The sequence below is a fragment of the Symphalangus syndactylus genome, chromosome 7 (assembly GCF_028878055.3).
Source record: "Symphalangus syndactylus isolate Jambi chromosome 7, NHGRI_mSymSyn1-v2.1_pri, whole genome shotgun sequence".
Lineage (NCBI taxonomy): Eukaryota > Metazoa > Chordata > Mammalia > Primates > Hylobatidae > Symphalangus > Symphalangus syndactylus.
Window position 1 is genome coordinate 57,610,182 of NC_072429.2, and position 22,879 is coordinate 57,633,060.

Genomic DNA, 22,879 nt, shown 5'->3' on the forward strand with positions numbered 1-22,879 from the left:
TCTCAAAGCAATTAAGGCTGTTAATTGAATATTTGGATGCTCAGAGGATGGGCTCATATGTGGCTGGGCAGGGAACCCTAGGCTTGCATACAGGAGTCCCATTCTACAAATAATCCTGAACAATTCAGAAAGAGCAAATATAGGCCAATGTATGTTTGTCTAGTAGTCAACTGCATATTTGAATAGTAATACATTGCTGGCTATATGCAAAATTGTCTTTTTACTGTAAAAGTAAACACTAATAATTCAATCTTTCAGCCCACCTTTTGTAAATATGGCACACTATTTATTCACGGAAAATTCAGTTTTTTACCATGGCGATTGTACCATCCTCTGGTTTGATAAACAACTCTATGATTCACCTGATATTTTAAACACAGTTGGTGGTCACACAATAGCTACAATGTCACACTTAGGCGCATTTGGGGGACAGAGGAGAAAAGCTCTGATGAGCTCAGAGTGGCAGTGCTTTTATTATCCAAGTCCTTCATAGCCTTTGTATGGGCTTCCTTAGCTGTGGCATTTAATTAACGTGTGAACATACTTCTAAAAAGAAACTTAAATAGAAGATTACAAAAAAGTTTTCAAGAAAGGAAAAATAAATGTTCCTTTTAGGAGACCTTCAGTGAAAAGTAGTTAATATTTTCAGTAGTGCTTATTATTTTTAATAGATCTGGCTTTGGGGTAGGCTTCTGCTTCTGCCAGTCCCAGGCTTGCAAAGATACAAATGAGTGTCCACTAAAGAACACCTAGAATGCAGTGAGTGAAGAATGAATTTAGTTTCTCAAACTGGTTCAGTCCTCTGCACAGTTAAGGAAAAGAGAAATTATATGAATGCTTAAATCCACCAGTTATCCTCCAAGCTAATGTTGGCCAGTAGTTTTCCATATATTTGGTTAAACCTTCCAGAAAGTGGCAGAATTGAGTGAGTTGAGGGTTCCCCCCACTTCTTTCCATCTCAGTGCACTTTCTGGAGCAGTTTGTAAAAATTTTTTTTTTTTTTAAAGGCTATGAAATGTCTTTTTAAAAAGTGGAGGTGCTTAGCAGGCAGTAAAGGATATGAGCACAGAAACTAAACATTCCCAAACTGATCATTTCCATCCTTATTTGAGGAATTATGTATTCATAAGGCTGGTGTGATTTAGGAACAGGTCATTCAAACTGCAAATAGACATCTTCATGAGTGACCAGAGCATATAAAAAACAAATTGTACTTAAGGTCCTAACTCGAGTTTGTTGTGCACGTATATCTTCTAAAAATGTGGAGTTAACCTACTTAGGGGTTACTGACCGTGGCTTTTAAAAGGCGCAGGAACAGAGGGCTGAAGTCGTTAACACTAGACTGAGAAGCACGTTTAAGGGTAACAACGCCACCTCTTTGGATCAGAAGAGTTCCTGTTTGTTAAGCAATGTGTGCACTTCATTATTTACACGATTTCACTAGGTGACTGGGAGCTGTGTACACAGCCAGGTGAGCCTGCAGCAGCGCCGCAGACTCTGACAGTGAACACCCTCTGTCTACTGCCTTCTGCTAGCCCTGCTTTGAAATAATACCTTTTTCTGAAAAAAAAAAAAAAAAAAAAAAAAAAAAAAAAAAAAAAAAAATCCCTAAATCAAATCTACTTCTCTAGATTACAACCATTTTCTTTTCTTAAACGTTTTTAGGAATTAATAGAACTTTCTTGGAAAAATTTCCATACTCGTTTCCACTGTGCTGAACCGACAATATAAAAAGTAAATACTCAGAAGATACTAAGAAGATTCCGCTGGAGAGCCTCTGTATTGTGTTAGGGGGTCTCCCAGCCCTCTCCTTTCTCCTACCCATGGCAGCCCATCTCTCTCCTCCGGGACCCCTTCTTTTTGGTATTTCCTGGAGTACGGATGAAAATAAACAGGTGAGCAGCCTGTGGGCTAGGCCAGGCACACAGGGGTCCCAAGGGCTGACCTTGGGAGACTTGCGGGCTTCTGGAAGGAAGGCGCAGGAGGCGGAGCAGGAGCCACCGCCGCGAGGAAGCGCCAGGGGGCGGCGAGGGCGACGCCGGGGGAAGGGCGGGTGGACGGGGATGCGTCGATGTTTCAGTGACTTGGGACTGCTCGCCCCTAGGCGCATTCTAACTTTCGGCTCCCCTGGCTCCCGCGGCCAGAGAGAGAACGGGGCGGATCCTCGCGTGCCAGACACGCCCCGGTCGGGTATAAAATTCGCCAGGCGCTCGCTCCCCAGGCCACAGCAGCTCCCGCGCTCTGCTGGGGCCTCCGGACGCGCTCCCCGCGCGGGTCTCTGGAACACTCTGGCCGAACGCACGCCCGCCTGCACTCACACTGCGGTTCACACCCGCAGGCGCGTTCGCACCCACACTGCCGCTCACGCGCGCTCACGCTCCCCCACGCGCGCTCCACTCTCGCTCCAGCCCCGCGCCCCGCGAAGGCGCAGGCACCGCCGCCGAGAGCGCCGAGGGGCCCCGCGGCCTTCCAATGGCGGACCTGAGCTTCATCGAAGATACCGTCGCCTTCCCCGAGAAGGAAGAGGATGAGGAGGAAGAAGAGGAGGGTGTGGAGTGGGGCTACGAGGAAGGTAAGTGGCCGCGACTCGGGGTGTCCGGGGTCCCGCGGCGGCGTCAGTGTCTCGCCGATCGCGGGACTCGAGTCCTGCTGCTGCCGCGCGCTCCGAGCACCCCCACGTCCCCTCTTTCCCACGGGGGTCTCCGCCACTTTCCCACTCCCCTGGCGCGTTTCGGGCGGGAGGCGCTCCAGGGAGGCGTGCTCGCTGCCTGCGCTCTCGCCCGGGAGCCTTCCGCAGGGCTGGCGTTCGCACCTGCTGCGGTCCGGAGGGCGGGCTAGCCTCCAAGCCGTGGCTGTACCTTTTATGTTTTTTGAGTCATCAAGAACAGCGGTACATCTTACTCAACACCTGAGGAAGACAGTGTTAGTGTTAAGAATTCGTTTTTGGCTTGAAGACTTTGGGGAGAAAGTGTGTCTGCCTCTGGTCTTTTCGTGAAGCCTGCTAGCAACGCTCAAGTCTTTCTAAAACATGTCCTAAATTTCAGACTGAATCATTGGGTTTGGCGAGAAGCGGTTGACTTTCAGAAAAACTCGAGTTTCCTAGATTTATTCCTAAAGACCTAGGGCTCCTATTAGAGCCAACCAGTAGTGCTGATGTTTACTACATATGTTGAAACCAATATAGAATATATAATTTTAATTGTAAAACATTTGGAAAGACTATGGGAATATGTACACAGATATATGCATATGCACACTTTAAAATACTACACTTGCATTTCTGATAAGGGGCGTCTGTTCACTAGCATGAGAGTTAGGGTTTTGACTGTCACTAAGTATGTTGAAAGTTACAGCTATTTCCAGGTACTGAACGTAATTGAACTAATGAACAGAAGAAATTGTTCTGGTATTCTTTTTTTCTAATCACTTAAAGATGACCCAAATTTCCTAGAGTCATAAATTATTATGTCTTTGTTGACAAATACAAATAGAATATTTTGCTAGTTCGGGATTTTGTATATGGTATTTGATAATATCAGACCATTCAAATAATGAATGCAAAAACAAATAGAATTACCATATTTCATCTGTATAGTGATGGTATCATTACTCTCTTCATAATATCAAGGGTTCTAAGTGTTTAGTTTTTACATGTTAAATTTTACTGTAATTTATTTTTAACCTGTTTTTAATTTATTTCATTTTGTTCTTAGGTGTTGAGTGGGGTCTGGTGTTTCCTGATGCTAATGGGGAATACCAGTCTCCTATTAACCTAAACTCAAGAGAGGCTAGGTATGACCCCTCGCTGCTGGATGTCCGCCTCTCCACAAATTATGTGGTGTGCCGAGATTGTGAAGTCACCAATGATGGACATACCATTCAGGTTATCCTGAAGTCAAAATCAGGTATTTTAGAAAACATGTTTGTGTGGTCTTTTAAACTAGAAGTCAGCATGGAGTTATTGAACTGTGATTTAACTTGCACAATTTAAAAAGTACAACTGACGTATCTCTGTTTTCAGGATACCTTTGTATTATAATATAAAGCATTTTTTGGGAATTACCTTCTGAAACAATTTTGAAAGGATAAAAGGGTGAAATTATGAAGATTATCAGTCGGTTGTTCTGCTTCTTATGATGTTACTGGAAAAACCTTAGTTTGATCACCTTATACCTTGTGAAATATGAGGACAGGTACATGCAGGTGCACTAATCTGCATTTTGTCCAAAATTGTTGATTAGCTTAAATCACTTAGATAATCATAATTCTCTGTTTTGCTACTTTGTGAAACCAAAGATTAGAATTTATTGACATAATGTGGCATTTGAGGTGAGGTAGACTTCTCAGGTTAATTTTTTCTACTGTATTAATTTGCCAAAAATAATTTTAACTAATAACAATAAGAAACACCCTCTAAACTCAGCCAGAGATTTAAATGGTAAACAAACCTCTTGCTTTTATTTATTTATTTATTTATTTATTTAAGTTCCATCCCATGAAACCTCCCCTATCCCTTGCAAACCTATTTGGGATCTGAAATGTTCTGTGGAAAAGGTGTTAGGTAATTACCAAGGAAATCAGTTTTTGGCTTTGTTGTAGGAAAGAAGAAATCAGATTTTTTATAAATTGTAGCATTAATAGCATGCATTTCATAGTGAATAATAACTATCTTTTTCTTTTGGGAAAAATTAAAGTATGTTGAAATATTAGGACGTACTTGATAGAGACTGTGCTCAAAAATTAATTCCAAGTCGATAAAGTCGATACCTCAAACTATAAAATCTTTAGGTTTGTTATTAATCAAGGCAGCTGTTGATTTCCAACTATGGATTTATTTTATTCATTGTAAATATTTCTAAGCTTTAATTTAGAATCCATGAGATAGTCATAGATTCACGTAGTGTCCTTCACTGTTGTCAGTTTAGTCAGCATTGAGCATTGCCCAAAAGAGTTACTGGGCATTATATGTACTTAGAGTCAGTTTAAGATGTAAATTTCAGTTTGAATTACAATTTTTTTGAGGGGTGTGGGTTTAGCTTTGATGGGACATTACTTATTATTTTTTAAAGGATATTGTAAAATTATTGAATGCTGACTGTTCTGGCATATAAAAAGCAATTTAAAGAAGTACATGTGTGTTGATGTGTTGAGATGCTTTGAACTTCTGGAAATGAATGTTTATATATCCACAAAACAAAAATGCATTTCGTGTCAAGTGCCATGATGACTATTGGTTGCATATAAATGGATAAGACAGTTCTTGAGGATTCATAGCCTACTGAAAACCCAGTTCTTTAAAGTACTAGTGTACACTTGTTGTGGCAAGTGTTACAAAGGGTTGTGGGAGCAGAGAGGAATGACTAAGCACATACACTCCACTGCATCTGTGTGTGCCTAGTCCTGCTCTGAGATCAAATTTACTTCATTAATTTGAATTAACAATTTTCTTCTACTACCTTCTCAAACACTCACAATTTTCTTTAATCTTCTGCCTCACTCTAAAACAGAGATTATGGACCAACATCTGGGCCCTCTCACCATGAAGTGTGTTTCTTCCTCACCTAGCATTTTGTGCTTTTCTCTTCCTCCTTCTTCCACCCCTGCCCATTGAAGAAGAACTGTCTGCATTTCTGTCTAGGCCTGATTTGGATACTCATGATCCAGAACCCTTTTTTCCTGCCTCCCTGGAGACCTTCCTCCTTCAGATTCCCCTTCTCCTCTCTGTCATGGTAATAATTTCCTCCTTATTGTTCCTTCCCTTCCAATATTTCTGCCAACTCAAGAAAAGTAACCATGTCTTGAGTAGTTGTTTTTTCCCCTAGGATATTTAAGCTCTTCAGAGGAATCGTTTGTAAGCTCTATATACCCTGTCATTCACTTATTTAAATAATGTTTTATCTTTATCAAAATAGAGTATAAACAAAATAGTTGAATAGGCCGGGTGTGATGGCTCACACCTGTAATCCCAGCACTTTGGGAGGCCAAGATGGGCAGATCACTGGAGGTCAGGAGTTCGACACCAGCCTGACCAACATGGTGAAACCCCATCTCTACTAAAAAATCCAAAAATTAGCTGCGCATGGTGGCACACGCCTGTAATTCTAGCTACTTGGGGGGCTGAGGCAGGAGAATCGCTTGAACCTGGGAGGCGGAGATTGTAGTGAGCCGAGATTGCACCATTGCACTCCAGCCTGGGCAACAAAAGCAAACCTCTGTCTCAAAAAAAAAAAAAAAAAAAAAAAAGGGTGAATAATACTCTTAATACTCTTTCTGCCTGTGGTTATACCCTACTCTTCCCCACCTATGGCTGCTGTTCCCTAGTGACAACTACTTTGAAACTTTCTAGCTGTTTCTCCTGTGGTTACCTCCAAGAATGTAAGAATATAATAATGCTGTTATGCTTTGATATGTAAGCTATGTGTGAACTCTCTACTATTGAAGATGAGGCCAATTTTCTTTCCTTTTTTTTGTTTTCTTTTGAGACAGAGTCTCACTCTGTTGCCCAGGCTGGAGTGCAGTGGTGCGTCTTGACTCACTGCAATCTCCGCCTCCCAGGTTCAAGTGATTCTCTTGCCTCAGCCTCCCGAGTAGCTGGGATTACAGGCGCCCGCCACCACACCCAGCTAATTTTTGTATTTTTAGTAGAGACGGGGTTTCACCATGTTGGTCAGGCTGGTCTCAAACTCCTGACCTCAGGTGATCTGCCCACCTCGGCCTCCTAAAGTGCTGGGATTACAGGTATGAGCCACAGCGCCTGGACAAGGTGAGTTTTTTTATTGCCCTCTTTCTTATGATTTCACTCTCTTATTATCACTGTATACTTAAATTAATTTTAAAAATCTGTATAGATTTAGGGGGTACAAGTGCAGTTTTGTTTCTTGGATATGTTGCATAGTGGTGGAGTCTGGGCTTTTAGTGTAACTGTCACCCAGTGTACATTGTATCCATTATGTAATTTCTCATGCCTCATTCCCCTGGAGTCTACTTAAATTAACTTTTATTTAAATTAATACTCATTATTTTTATTATTACAACTGCAACTATTATTTCCAGCTGAGATTATATTTTGTCTCACTTATTAAACAGTGTTTTGTATTTTCCTGGAGTTAATGCATTTTTGTTAATTGAATTTTTTGTTTATCTGTTGGTAATTAATTTCCAAACTCTCTAACATATGACGGATCTTCTCTTAGGACATTCGCGTGCATCAGGTTGTCTTCCCTCCCTCGCTCCTCCTCGTCCTTTCTTTTTCCCTGTGGAGGCTGCTTTTCTTTTCTGCTCTCCAGGCCTCTCTTACAGCCTCTTCCTGCAGCTCCTTGGACCTCACGCATGGGAAGTCCCCTTGTTTGTCTCCTGTGTTAGATGGGATGTTTCCTGGATGCCGTGGAAGTCCCCTCGTTCGTCTCCTGCGTTAGACCGGATATTTTCTGGATGCCGTGCCATCCTCTTTTTTGAGTTGCTCCCTCATCTCAGGGAATTTCTTGGTTTATTTGCTTCTACAGTTCATGTTCCAGGAACTTCCTGAGAAAAGGGGCAAGTGAGGGCTACATGCTTGGATGCCTATGTGTCTTAAGTGTGTTTATTATACTTCACACTTGATTGGAGTTAGCCTGGAGTAGCAGTCTGGGTTGGAAGTATTCTCGACATCGTTTGATGTTTGACATCATGATTACATTGCCTGAAGCTTCCAGTGTTGCAGTTGAAAGATCTAGCGCCATTCTGCTTCTCAACTCCCTCTTGTCTCTTCTCTTTTTCCTTTTCTGGAACCTTTTACAGTGTTTTCTTTACTGCTGTTGTTTTGAAATGTTACAACCGTATGCCTTGGTGGGATTGTTTCTGCACTATATGCTGGGCACTTGGTAGGTTTTTCCAGTCAAGATAATTGTGTCTTTTATTTACTAGTAATTTTCTTATATTTCTTATATTATTTCATTGATAAATTTTTACTAGTAATTTTCTTATATTTCTTATATTATTTCATTGATAAATTTTGTATTTTTATTTTTTCCTTCTCTTTTGGTAACTCCCACTTTCTTCTTCCCTTTCTCTTCTACTTTCTAGTAGATTTCCGCAATTTTTAATCATTTAGTCTTTTGATTGAGCTCTTACTTTCTGCTTTCTTGTTTTTAATTTCGAAAACATTGAACTTATACTGCAATTAAAAACCTTTTTTTTTTAAAAAGTACAACATCCAGTATTTCTTTCATGAATGTATGATCTTTCTTCATTCTTTTCCATATTGCTTCTTTTCTATCCCTGCCTGTCTCTCTTTACTCTGGGTTTCTTTTTCTGTTTATATTGGCATCCCTCTTTTATTTCGGAGGTTCTCCTCGAAAGTCCGGTGATCTTTGGCTCTTTGTTCCTGTTTAAGAATGAGTCTAGGAAGCAGATCAGAAGCTCTCTGCACCTGGGCAGGGGTTGAGGGCTGTTGGGCTTCACAGTACCATGATCAAGAAAGGACCTGGCCATGTTGTTGGGGGAGTCTTTGTAGCTTATATCAGTTTATCTGGAATATGCTTGTTTCCTGTTTGTGTTTTTGTTTGGGGGTTGGGGATGGCTCAAGTTGGCCACCAGCTTTCTGGTTGTTGGCACAGATAGGAGACTATCACCATTTAGCAAGTCCACATTTCCTTCATTTTCTGCCAGGCATCTCGTCATCATGCCTGACCATGCATGATGAGGTTTAACTGCTCCTTTTAAAAACTAAATCTGTTTTTCTGTTCTCAGTTTCCTACTCTGCACTGCCACATTCAGAAGTATCTCTAATGCTTCCACCTCCTGAGTCTTTTCTGGTGTCTTAGTCTGTTTGGCTACTATAGTAAAACACTGTGGAGTGGGTAATTTATAAATAATAGAAATTTATTTGTCCTAGTTCTAGAGACTCGGAAGTCCAAGATCAAGGTGCTGACAGATTTGGTGTCTGGTGAGGGCTCTTCCTCTGCTCTGTACATGATGCTTTGGTGCTATATCCTCACGTGGTGTGAGGCAGAAGGGTCAAACAGGCTCCCTGGAGCCCTTTTACAAGAGCCTCATCCCATTCTTAGAGCAGAGCCGTCATCCCGTTTACCTGATCACCTCCTGGACATCTTATACTGTTGCATTGGGGATTCAGTTTCAACATAGATTTTGGAGGGAGATGCAGGCACTCAAACCATAGCATCTGGGTTCTGTGGTAAGAATTGCCTGCCTCTCGTGGCCTTCTTCCTGTAGTTACTTAGCTTTTAGCTTTCTCTGTTTTGCTGAATCACTCACTACCTTTCAGTCTGCTTTCCATCACCACCCCCCTACCACCGCCCAATTTTTTGGGCATTTCTCCTTTGCTGTTGTTCTCCAGTCTTGTTCATGTTGCTCTGGCAAGTTGTGCCCTCTTCATTTAGTGAGAATTGAGGAGGGAGGGCAGATACAAGATTGTACAAGGAGTACAATCTTCCTTGTCTAACTGGAGGTACCCCCTGCAAATACAGCGTGCTGTCTTCTTAAATTAAAAAAAAAAAATCCACACAAGAAGCACAGTTCTTTTTAGAAATTAAAGCTGACTTCACACCACCCCTGTGCTAAAACCTCAGGCCTTCCTGAGGCTGTCTTTGGCCTGAGTTATTTTGTTTTATTTTTTATTTTTGCTCTGTTTATATTAACAAATCATAAAGAATTGCCAAAAAGGTTTAGAACAGTTGTAGTATAATTTAAATGCTTAGACTGATCAAACTAAAACTTTTAACATAATCGTAATTATATTGTTCCTGTATATATAATCCCATCTGGAGTTACTGCCTTAATATAAATTTGAGGGTTTTCAGGGGCCTGAGCCCCTGCCCCCATCCCTCTCTGCTGGAACTTCTCAAGCCAAGATTGCTGATGAACTCATCATCCCCTAAATCCAATGGGCATTTTTATATTCTTACAGGACTTTAACTCTGCTGCATTGGAAATGGAATTTTTGGAAGTTCTCTCTCCTGTTAGTCTCTGGGCCACACAGTTCCCTAACGCTACTTCCTAATTTTGACTGCCTTTTCTCTGCTGGTGCTTCATCTTCCACTGTGCTTAAATAACAGGGTTTCTTAAGGTTTCCTTCTGAACTCTCTTCTCCTGCATGTACCCCATGAGCAGTGCATCTGCATAGACTGTGTGCTACTTTGTTCGTCTTCTGTTTCCCCATAAGACAGCAAAGGAGCTTAGAAAAGGGGCCACAGTGATAGGCTCTCTGAGTGGCATGGGCCAGTGCAGCCTCCCATCTCAGACCCCTGGCAGGTGGGTGGGCAGCTTGAATAGCTCAGGGAAGGAAGTCTGTTTCTCACAAGAAAACCCATTTTGCTTTTGAGCAATTCCAAAAGTCAAAAAGTTCTATGATCTCCGCCATTGTTTCTCTTTTAGGTCTCTGGACCTATTTAGAACAAATATAATTATACTTCCACTTTCAAATACTACAGCCATAACATGCAGTTGCCATTTTTCTTTTCAGACATTCTTAGTTCTTTCAGCTGTTGCTCACATGACAGCCTTTCATCCCTTAATACTTACTTATTGATAATTTACTATGGGAGTTATAGACTCACTGTCTTTTAGACCCAGGCAGATATAATACTATATATGAGAGCAATCAGGAGAGCAGGAGATTGTAAATAGCTACTGACCCTCTGCTTCATCTGCAGTGTCAGTAGACAAGACAGTAGGGGCTGGTGGGGACTGCAGGAACTGGCAAGCTGCAGAGAGCAGGCCTAGTTTGCCAGATGTTTAATGTGTCAGGAGAAACTGGAGATGTGCACCTGTGAACTAAACATATGTGTTCACTGGTTTCATCTGGCCTGCAGGGTGAGGTTGGCAATCTTTGTTTCATCTTTTGCAAACAGTTACATGCTTTGGATAAGGTAAGTATAAATCAGATCCAAAGCCTGCCTTTAAGGAGGATACAATGGTAGGTCATAGAATATATTATAGCTATACAGGGAGAGATTATTTTTGGTGGAAATTCTTAGGGAAGGATTTGTGGAGGAAAGAGCATTTGAAATAATCCTTGAAGGATGAGTAGCATTTGGATATGGGGAGCCTGGGGTGTGTGGGAAGAAGGGACAGCTTGCAAAAAGGATAAGATATGGAAAGTTCTAGAGGTTGTATGAGGAAAGGCTAATCCTTCAGTATGTCTGGAAGAGATTTATTCATGGTAAAGGGGGTTAACAGGAAATCGGAATAGAGAGGGTATTTTGGAGCAAATTCATGAGGGACCCTGCACAGAGGCTAAAGAGTAGAACCTTTCTTTTTTTTTTTTTTTTGTAGGATAAAGTCATAATTAGAACATTGCTTTAAGAAAATCAAGCTGGCAGCACTGAGTGAGATGGGATCTGGGAGAGAGTGTGAGCCAGTTTGAAGGTTAGTACGAAAGACTCAACCAAAACCACAGGCATTGCAGTGTCAGTGGAAAAGGAGGGGAAGACACAGGAGTGATCTCTGCGATGCAATCTACAGAATGTCATGGGTCAGTTATGTGGAGCAGGGGAGTGGAGGAGATCAGTGGAGAGAGATGGCTCGGATGGAGCCCCCGGTTTCAGATCCTGTCACTATTCTACCTCTGCTCTGGGCAAATTTCAAGGTAGCAGAGTGCCTCCCTCCTAACATGGAGTCGAAGCAAGCATCGCATTCCAGGGTGATCCGACCAGACTATTGGTCCTGTTATCTCCTAGAGTATGGAGAATTTTATTAAGGCTGCCACATGTATCATTTAGCTTCTCAGCAGGACAAGTGGGTCACTGTCCCTCAGGAATCTTAACATTTAAGGTACGCGGGCAAATTAAAATTAAACATCTTTGCAGTGGTATAAAGAGGATTGTAAGCACAAAAAATAATTACAGATTTCTAGCCTGAGTGGCTTGATACTTAAGTAGTGAGAAAATGTGTGAGACTGCCCCCACTTGTGCAGTAGTGTCACTCCAGCTGACTACAAGCAATGTCTTAAGGGTAATGACATTTTTAATGGACCATCATTATGGGAGAAATTGCTAATCAAGATAGGTCATTTGTGCCCTTCACTGTTACTTATTATAGAAACTTTAATTAGAATATTTTACTTCTGGGTCTCATAATTCTCAATACTAATTTTAGGAATTTTAATATTGAATTCTCAATACTAATTTTAGATGATGATGATTATTAATCCTACTTTTTCCCCCAAAACATGACAACTTTTTAGCAGTGTTTCTCAGCAACCTTGCTGATTTAAAGATGAAATTGTCAAAAATATCTTAAAAATTATTTTCACTGAAGAAGAGACTCTGTGTTTTTTATTTATGTGAAATGTCAGGGCTGAATTTCTTCTTCCTTTTTCCTTCTCTCTGTCTCTCTCCTTTCTTTTTTTTTTCAGGCTCTCATTCTGTTGGCCACGCTGGAGTACAGTCATAGCTCACTGCAGCCTCCAAGTCCTCGGCTCAAGCAATCTGCCCACCTCAGCCTCTCTGGTAGCTGGGACTACAGCCCTGCCACCATGCCCAGCTAATTTTTAAATTTTTGGTAGAGACAGGGGTCTTGCTATGTTACCCAGGCTGGTCGTGAACTCCTGGGCTCAAATGATCCTCCCGCCTTGGCTTCCCTTAGAACCGGGATTACAGGTGTGAGCCACTGTACCTGGCTGGATTAATGACTGTATTTATTATTGGCTAACTTTGGTGCATTTGAATTACCTGGTTAGTTGCTGTCATCTGCATCATTTTGCATGTGCTTCACTTTGCCTGGCCTGCTCTCCGTGCTATTGTTATGATCTTTACCCTTAAGAGCTGAAGATATTTAATAGAGCTATAGGTTAAAGGCCAAAGACAGTTTAAAAATATTGAAAAATTTTTGTTTTTAAGGCCTCAAATGTTATAAAAGAACTAAATAATACTATTTTGGGGAAGTTTTAGAGATAAAATTGGAAATTCTTAAAAGTTACTCTGAGGTTATAAAGTCTTTAAATCCATTAAGAATGAACCCTTTGGGGCTGGGCATGGTGGCTCATGCCTGTAATCCGAGCACTTTGGGAGGCCAAGGTGGTGGCTCACTTGAGGTCAGGAGTTCAAGACCAGTCTGGCCAACATGGTGAAACCCCGTCTCTACTAAAAATACAAAAATTAGTCAGGCATGGTGGTGCACACCTATAATCTCCGCTACTAGGAAGACTGAGGCAGGAGAATCACTTGAACCTGGGAGGCGGAGGTTGCAGTGAGCCGAGATACTGCACTCCAGCCTGGATGACAGAGCAAGACTCCATCTCAAAAATACATATATAAATAAATAAGTAGGTAAGTAAGTAAATAAAATAAGAATGAATCCTTTGGATCCTTCGGGTGGTGTACGAGGGCTTCCCCTGTGTTGATGGTGTGGCTCTGCAGGCTCCATCTCCTGGCCACACCATCTGTGACTGGGCATGATAGCAGCTTTCTAACTGGTTAGGCTTACCCTTTGTTATTCTGTCCTCTGTGCAGATACTGCACGAATAATACTTTAAATTGCAAATATGATCATGTTAGTCCCCTGATTAAAAGCTCTCGATGGTTCTGGACAGGAGAAACCCCAGCTCCTACGCATAGGCTGCACGTCTCCTCCTCATGCCCACCTTGACTGTAGCTAACTTTTGATTTTATTCTCCTAGAACACACTTAAGCTGCTTCATGTCTCAGAATATTTCTCAGGCTCTTTGATCTACTCTGCATGCACTTTTCATCTCTCAGCTTATTCAAGACTCAGTTGAGCTGGTATCTTCTTGGGAACATCTTCCCTGACTTTAGGATTCATGCTTATTATTGGCTTGTCCCTTGCTGGATGCCCTCCTGCTACCCTTTCCTGCTCTTGATGTATTCTATTTAGACTATTCAGTTTACTCCTAACCACTGAGACTGCCCAGTTAACACCAAGGCTGGATCTTTCTCGCTTTATATACTCAGTGGTCAGCACAGGGCCAGGTGTCGAGTTGATCTCAAAACTTAGCTTTGAAGTCAAATGAAAAGAGAAGGAATAAGGCTTGAGGACTAGCCTTTGAATTATCTGGCAAATTTGTTTTCAGCAAAGGATTGTAGAAGCTTAGATAGATTTAGATAAATGTATATACATCAAGTCTTTATAGGGTTTTCAGATCTTACAGAAGCTTCCTCAGGGAACTCTTGTTTATGTCTTATAAATGCAATTGCCAACCGTATTAAAGAGCATTAAAGAAAATGGAGGCTGTGGCAATGGCATCAGTTTATTTTATATTCTTTTCACAAGTTCCTTTTCTAAAAAAATTCAGCATGTCATCAGCAGGAGTTTCATGTTCTTTCATTGTAACTTTATGGAACCAGATGATGTCATAACTAATAAACTTGCCATGTAGTGACCCAATATCACTCAGCAAAATTTGATTTTTATGAATGTAGGAAAAGGCTACCCTTCTGAGATGATTTGTTTTTTTATTTAGAAAAATGTAAGCGGTAAAAAGGGAGAATAATGCTGGAAGAGGGTTACCAGATGGATAAAATAGAGCTGCTATTTCTTTTTAGTCCATAAACACAATCATTCTTGGGGGATGAACAGGTAATGCTCTTACCTGGTACCTCATTAAACTCTGAATTGAGAATTTTGTCATTTTTTATGGCATTGTGTGGCTATGTGACTTTAGTGTGGTTTAACTTTGGATTATTCATCTGCAGCAACAGTGAAAGGTACCCAGAGCCTGGTTCCTGGCTGACAGCCACCTCTTTGTCACCTCTTCCTGGAGAACCAGGCTGGAGCAAAATACTTCCCTTCTCAGTGTTCCTTTCATACCATAGAATATAATTACTTTATTGTAATTGTATTGACTATCATGACATGACAGTTAATAAACCTGTGATGTAGTAACCAGATAGGACTCAGAAAAAATATGATCTTGATAAATATATGAATTTACACTTCAGGATAATAGAATGTAAGATGTACAAGGCCAGAGAATTTTGTCTGTTTTGTCAAAATCAATGTATTCTAAATACTTAATACAGTACCTGGTACAAGGTAGTAGATGATCAAAACAATACCTGTTGGAAGGATTAGTAAACTTCCCTGGATTTTGAAGTTCTCCCTATCGAAACATGGGTCTGTGCAGTTTGAATTTCCACAGTGTTTCACTTAAACTGGCTCCAAGTTTAAGTGAAAGGCTTCATTGCTGTTAAGGAAGTTTTGAGCATTGGTCATGCAGGGAGTATATTTTTGAAGCATGGATCTCTTTATGGTTCCCTGAAATCACTGTCAAGACCAGCTACAAGCTGTATCATTCATTTCTATATGACAGTACTTAGCAGACTGCTGTTTACTAGTAGAACTAGTAAACTGCTCTGTAACAGAACAGTTTTAGAAATACCGTGTGCCTTTGTGTGTGTGTGTTCTGAGTGTATGTGATAAAGGGGTTTTGGGGAAGGAGTTTTAGGAATCCTCTTTCCCATTTCACGTGTGCTTCATTTCATGACACTCCTCTTTCTTTTTCCTTAGCCAGGTGGAGCTGAGCCTTTTCTAGGACAGTTTTATCGCTTTGTTTTAGAGGTGGTGTTGTAGAGCTCAGCTGTTGAGGCCTTGGGTCCCACTGTTGCTGGGGGTGGTGAGGGGTGTATTTTCTCGTTCTCTTTTTTCATTTTGGTTTGGGAGGTGAAGTACACAGTGGGTAGACTCCTGATCTCCTTCCTGGTTTTTCTTAAGACCAAATTTGGACAGCCAAGAGAAAGGAATGAGTTTGAGGTTGTTTAGAAACATTTCATACATTCTTAAATCCACAGAACGGATGTTTATTGAAGAGGAAGGTGAAGTGAGCTTGCACTGTGGTTCTGAAGATCTACAAACCTTTCTGATCCATGTATTAAAAGTTTTTTAGATTGTTCTGGGAAATAGGATGAAGTGCAGTTCTCCAAGGAGCAACTTCAGTTTATAAATCTAGGCTTAGATAATTCATTGTTTTTTAGTTCATGGAGATACTGAAATTTGAGTTTCCCTATCCCTGCCTCACCCTGGGTTGTGGGTCAGAAGATTTGAGTTCCAGATCCTGTCCTGGAGCCTGCTAGGAGGCTGACTGTGGCAGGTCACACTCAGCCCCTCTCATCCCGCTTTTCTGCCCTGTCTGTGGAGTTGATGATAACACTGTCCCTTTGGATTTGTTGTGTGACCTAAATCAGACCAAGCATGAGGACAAACACTAAAATCTAAAGTCATGCATGACAGTGTGATCCTAAGGGCCACGAATCTCACTTCCCTTTCCTGTTGATGTGAAGTGTATCCACTCAAAAAATTAAAGTTACTTCTTGCTCTGGGTGTTCCTTGTCTTCGTTGTTTGAGCTGGTAGAAAGCTTGGGAGTAGATTTGTAGGGCACCTTTATCAAGGACTCCGTGACCTCCATTGTGTCTGATAGCCTCATTTCTCCATCTATTTTCTGCCTCTTTCTTTGCTTCCCCTTGTTCTTCTCCCTAATTTATGCTGTCTGACTGTATTGTATGTAGCTTGACATAAGCAGCCTTGAATCCTTTTTGGAACAAGTCATTAGATGAAGAACCAACCAAACAAGTAAATACTGTTGCACCAATTTGCTTTCTTCTCCTTTGAGTTTTAGGGTAAGGATGAATGACAGAACTCTTCCTCAAGAGAGGTATGGAATCTGTTATGTCCTCCTCAAGGGCAACCCAAGTGTGAAGGACGATCTGTTTCAAAAAGTCTACTTCTAGGAAAGGTGAAGATGTTGAATTTTGTTAGCTAAATAACCTAAAATTCGTAGCTGATACTGTTCAGAATTGGGAGTTGCTAGAAGAAAAATGCCCTGAGTTAAACAACTTTTATTTGTATTGAAATTAACCATTTGTTTGTAGGAAACTTTATTTCAAGTTTGTACCTATGCTGTCAGGGAATTTTTAACTAAATAATTTTATTGTTTTAAGACAGGTTCTCATGCAAATGTATTTTTCATTATCCTTTAGTGTGCCCTAGTTGGGGATAAAGGTCTTGATCATATCCAGCAATGAGAAAAAGAGACATGGTCCTGTGGGACTGATGTTAATATTTTGAGTATTGTTAATATTTTATCGCAGTTTTATTTTGTGTCGTTTGTGGTAATGAATGTCCATCAGCTATTAAAGTGTGATTTCATTGTTGATCGACTTAATGCTAATTAATCCTCTTCATGGATAATTTTGTTAGTCCACACACCTGTTCTCTAAATTGGAAGCCTCCTAGTACAAGTGGATGATCTGCAAATGTGGTTTATTTATTTATTTTTTTAATTATTATACTTTAGTTTTTAGGGTACATGTGCACAATGTGCAGGTTTGTTACATATGTATCCATGTGCGATGTTGTTGAATTTCAGACCAATATCCTTGATGAACATTGATGCAAAAATCCTCAATAAAATACTGGCAAACCGAATCCAGCAGCACATCAAAAAGCTTATACACCATGATCGAGTGGGCTTCATCCCTGGGATGCAAGCCTGGTTCAACATACGCAAATCAATAAATGTAATCCAGCATATAAACAGAACCAAAGACAAAAACCACATGATTATCTCAATAGATGCAGAAAAGGCCTTTGACAAAATTCAACAACCCTTCATGCTAAAAACTCTCGATAAATTAGGTATTGATGGGACGTATCTCAAAATAATAAGAGCTATCTATGACAAACCCACAGCCAATATCATACTGAATGGGCAAAAACTGGAAGCATTCCCTTTGAAAACTGGCACAAGACAGGGATGCCCTCTCTCACCACTCCTATTCAACATAGTGTTGGAAGTTCTGGCCAGGGCAATCAGGCAGGAGAAGGAAATAAAGGGTATTCAATTAGGAAAAGAGGAAGTCAAATTGTCCCTGTTTGCAGATGACATGATTGTATATCTAGAAAACCCCATTGTCTCAGCCCAAAATCTCCTTAAGCTGATTAGCAACTTCAGCAAAGTCTCAGGATACAAAATCAATGTACAAAAATCACAAGCATTCTTGTACACCAATCACAGACAAACAGAGCCAACTCATGAGTGAACTCCCATTCACAATTGCTTCAAAGAGAATAAAATACCTAGGAATCCAACTTACAAGGGACGAGAAGGACCTCTGCAAATGTGGTTTAATTTATTTAGACGTCGACAGAATATTATTGGTCAGTCCAGAGAGTCAAACCATATTTTTGTCTCCTGATCAGTGCTAAGTTTAAATCTCTAAGGGAGGAATTTGTTTTCCTAGTCTACTTCTAGACTGAAAACACACAGGAAATTAAAATATGCATCTCATTACGAGTTTTCCAGAGGTTTTGAACTTCTGTGTCTGAATGGCCAATACAAGAATTTCAGCCAAGCCTAGATAGTTTAAATTCACCTCACAGTTGTGATAAATTTCTCATTTTGGCTTTGTGAATTTAATCTGTAGAGCCCATGAGAGCGTTTTGGTGAAAAAAAAAGTCTCTAATGTTTATAATGCTGAGGTAAATGTGTGATGTAATTCAGTAACATATATTTTCTTTTTCAGTTCTTTCGGGAGGACCATTGCCTCAAGGGCATGAATTTGAACTGTACGAAGTGAGATTTCACTGGGGAAGAGAAAACCAGCGTGGTTCTGAGCACACGGTTAATTTCAAAGCTTTTCCCATGGAGGTAAGAATAACAGATCATCTTGTAAAAATCTTGTTTTCTGAATAAAGTATTCAACGATTTACTGAAAATGATTTAGTTTAAAAGTAGATGCATAGCTCTTGAATTTTATCAGTTTTTACTAAAATTTAAAAAATGCTTAATGCAACGGAAGCCTAGGGCAGCACATGAAACCTCCCGTCTACTCTCGTGGCTTGGTGTGTGCGCATGAGCACGTGGCCAGAAAGGCAATCTACAGTATTACATTTCACCCTAGTGTTACTATTCTTGTAAAAATTCTGCCTCTGCAAATTCAGTAGGTCATTTTTGTGCATGCTTTGGATAGGTGACGAGCTGAAGACAAACAACTGTTGGAGAAACCTCAACAGTAATGAAAAGTGTAGGTTTGCTAGTTTAAAATTGGTGGGTTGGTTTTATTCACCCCAAGCCACTGGAGGAGGGAGGGAGAAAGAGAGATTTTTTGAGAGTGATTCTTTTGTCCAAAGAATTCCCTCCCCGACTTACGTTCTTAGTTAACTTCTGCTGTTTCTTTGATACCCAGTGGAAATCTTATGTCTTCTGTGGGACTTTTCTCTAGTTTTTTCCCTAGGCAGAATTCATCTCTCTCTCTCTCTGCTCCCTGTATGCTTGATAGGGCACTGCCACGGTGCTGGCCCCATGGATTGTACCATTTAGTCTCCACAGCGTCTTCCTTGCTGCCTGTGAGCTCCTGAGGACCGAAGCTCCCTCTCACCCCCTTTTTACTCCTATCATTTGCCCACTGCCAGGCACAGTGGAGACAGACAGTTCACACTGGTGAAAGTGAGGGTATGTTGGATTCAGTCCAGGTCTTGATGATATTTCTAGAAGGAACCTCAGTTTATCCCGGAAAATAGCCCTTTGGTATCATGTAAGAGTATGTTTTGGGGGCTGCTGGTCTTCCAGTCTTTTTTTTGACATTCCCAACTATGCATGTGCTTAATATTAAATATAAAATTGCTCATGACCAGATACAATATCCAGTACCACTTCAGTGGCTGGAAATCATGGCTGTATAATTTTATGTCAGTGATACATGTATTTTAGAGGATTCTGTTGAAGGGTGTGACAGCATTATTGTAATTATAATAAAAAAATCTCTGGAAGCTCAGGATATCTCTTTCATTAAAAATAAAAGACGTGAACCTTAGAAGTGAAATGTTCCATTTTTTAAGGCTGGAGAGAAAAAAACCAAACCAGCATGTTGCAGAGTGGAGGAGGTGTGCAGTGTTGTGGACAGTGAGGAGAAGCACTTTCTCAAAGGCCTTGATGGGGAAGGCCCCCAGAGCTTACCTGTCTGGGAGCTGTTTGCGCAGTGCCTATAGACATCCTCTCCTTTCTACTGCCTGTGACACTTCTGTGTCACCTCTCGCTCCTTTCCCATCCTCAGCCAACCTGACAAGGAAAAATTCACACCAGAATGCATCAAAAAGGAAAGAAGACACAAAACAATCCAAGACAGTTAACCCCACTGGGTCGTGGGTCACAAAGTGAGGGGCAGGACCACCCTGGACTGTCATCGCCTTTGCCCTGCTCCCTCTTTGGGTTTGAAAGGCCATTTCATCGTTTCATCTCAGCCCCCAAAGACAGACTCTAGTAACAAAAGCTCTGGGGAGAGGTAGCTGTAAATGGGGAGGCAAGAACTTCTGGATGAGAATTCCATGGCTTTGCTTGTGACATGCAGAACTTAAAAACTGTAGGAAGCGTAATTAGTGAGCTGTGCTCTTTGCTCTGTACTCAGATAGCATTTCCGGACCGAATGTCCAGACTGGTCTGGTTACTTGGTGGCGTTTCAACAGCTCCGGTCCATTAAGCACAGGTAATGGTTTGTTTTGAATGAAGATTAAATCCTGGTAGTGAGGCTTTGTTTCTGCAGAAATATTTGTATTTAGGATAATGGAATTGCTGACTATGATTTTTCCATAATACGTGGCGAATAATATTTATGTTCTTTTTTATCCCAGATTATCCCTGATCCAATTCCAGAGAAAATACTTGTATCAGTCATCCAGTGTCCGCTTAGTGCTCTATCCTGTTGAGTGCGTAAATGCTATGGTTATGCAGAACTAGAAGGAGATCTCTGCAAGCCAGGATTGTTTATCTATTTATTTTTGTGGAGACTATGAAAACTGAGGTGGGTTCTGAGGAGGAGAGGGCTCCTGTGGTATGGTGAAAGAGAGGAGAGAGGGTTTCCATGTGAAAGAACGTCCTGGGACTGGGGATGAATTGGCTCATACAGGGGACTATAGGTCCCCTGGTTCTGAACTGCCACCAAGGGCTACCTCAAGCACAGGGGTGTGGCCAGCAGCACAGTGTAGAATAAGACCAGGTACCCTTTTGGGAACATGATTTTTTTTCCAGTGTTTTTTGTTTTTTGTTTTTTTTTGAGGTCACGTTCCATATTTTACTTACATTTTAAGACTGACTTTTTTTTTTCTCAAAATCACATATCCGTGCACCTTTTTCTTTTTTGTTGATTTCATTGAAAATTAAATGGCTGGCTTGTTAAACAGACAGACACTATAAGCAAATACTTACTCTGTCTGTTACATGGAACACACAGGAATTACCTTTTTTTTTTTTTTAAGATGGAGTCTTGCCCTGTCACCCAGGCTAGAATGCAGTGGCACAGTCTCGGCTCACTGCAGCCTCCGCCTCCCAGTTTCAGGTGATTCTGTGCCTCAGCCTCCATGGTAGCTGGGATAATAGGTGCATGCCACCATGCCAGGCTAAATTTTGTAATTCACCACGTTGACCAGGCTGGTCTCGAACTTCTGACCTCAGGTGATCCGCCCGTCTCAGCCTCCCAAATTGCTGGGATTACAGGTGTGAGCCACCGTGCCCGGCCAGGAACAGCTTTTAATAGAAATCCATCGAGCTGTCTTCCCTCACCTTTCAGAAATTATAAATATAACAACAGCCCTAAAGAGATTTTTGATACTCCCAGTAGTCAGTACTGACATGGTTTCAAAACTTAACACAATTTGGGACTTTAAATGGTTTAAACTGCTTCTCTACACTAAGCAAGATGTGTTTGTGTTTTTCCTTCTTGATACCTGTAGGTTTCAGAAACACATATCTTTCCACAGCCATCTGACACTGCTTATCATGCCCTCATTTGGTAAATCTGAATTCTATTGTGAATACTGCAGGTTTATGCTTAAATGACAGTGCCTTAACGAGAGAACAATATAATCATGCTGCATTTTTCCTCCTGTTACCTGAAAGGGTCTCACTATGTTGCCCAGAGTACATTTGAGCTGGTCTCAAGGGACCCTCCTGCCTCAGCTTCCTGAGTAGCTGGGACTATAGGTGTGCGCCACTGCACCCAGCACCAGCTGGAATCCTTTTCCATAATGTGTGGCTGTTTTGCGTTGTGATACTCAGTCAAGACGTTAATGTGAGTAGAAGATTGTTGATTTAAGACAAGTTTGAGTTCAACTAAAATTAATTCTTGTGCGTTTGTTCTTCTGGTGGCTGTGGAAAGCTCCTTATTTTCTTTGAACTTTGTTGGATGTCTTAGCTTGTGAAGTCTAACTTTAATGCTATATGACTTTTTTTTTTTTTTTGCCATTTTGCAAACACATGAGTACACTCCACGCATTCACCATTCCACTGGAACTGTTTATTCCCTTCACATTAACTTCTGTTACAGATGTAAGGCTCGTGGGTATTTAGGCTCACAGGTTCATACTCTACTTTCAGGCTGTATATTCTATGTGTGTCATTTGTCTGTGGACACTGCCATCTTTGCTGCTTCATAGTAGCCTAACTCTGTGATGGTCTGTGTAATTTTTGGTAAATTAGGATGAATTTTTATACATGAGTAGCTACTCTCATAATTCCAGGGAAGACAGCTTCTCAGGCATTTAGATTTTTCTGGATCAGTGCAATTTACAAAAAAGTGGGGCCGGGTGCAGTGGCTCACACCTGTAATCCCAGCACTTTGGGAGGCGGAGGTGGGTGGATCACGAGGTCAGGAGATCGAGACCATCCTTGCTAACACGGTGGAACCCCGTCTCTACTAAAAATGCAAAAATTAGCCGGGTGTGGTGACGGGCGCCTGTAGTCCCAGCTACTCGGGAGGCTGAGGCAGGAGAATGGCGTGAACCCGGGAGGCGGAGCTTGCAGTGAGCGGAGATCGTGCCACTGCACTCCAGCCTGGGCGAAAGTGATGGAGAGACCAACAGTGTGTCAAGTTTAAATTTTTCCAATTAAGAACATTACTCTCTGCTGTCTTCATCATTTTATAAAGAGAGGATCTT

General features: G+C 41.3%; 1 protein-coding gene across 3 annotated transcripts in view; it reads left to right on the forward strand.

The window, feature by feature from the left end:
* The first annotated feature begins 2,058 nt into the window (after positions 1-2,058).
* CA8 (carbonic anhydrase 8) overlaps positions 2,059-22,879 on the forward strand; it is a 94,469-nt gene continuing 73,648 nt past the window's right edge. The window contains exons 1-3 of one of the 3 annotated variants that reach the window (XM_055286318.2): positions 2,059-2,572; positions 3,714-3,905; positions 18,475-18,599. In XM_055286318.2, the coding sequence (XP_055142293.1) occupies positions 2,473-2,572; positions 3,714-3,905; positions 18,475-18,599 (417 nt within the window). In that variant the 5' untranslated portion in view covers positions 2,059-2,472. The remainder of the gene's footprint in view (positions 2,573-3,713; positions 3,906-18,474; positions 18,600-22,879) is intronic. The other 2 variants (XM_055286320.2, XM_055286317.2) reach the window with 2 other exon arrangements.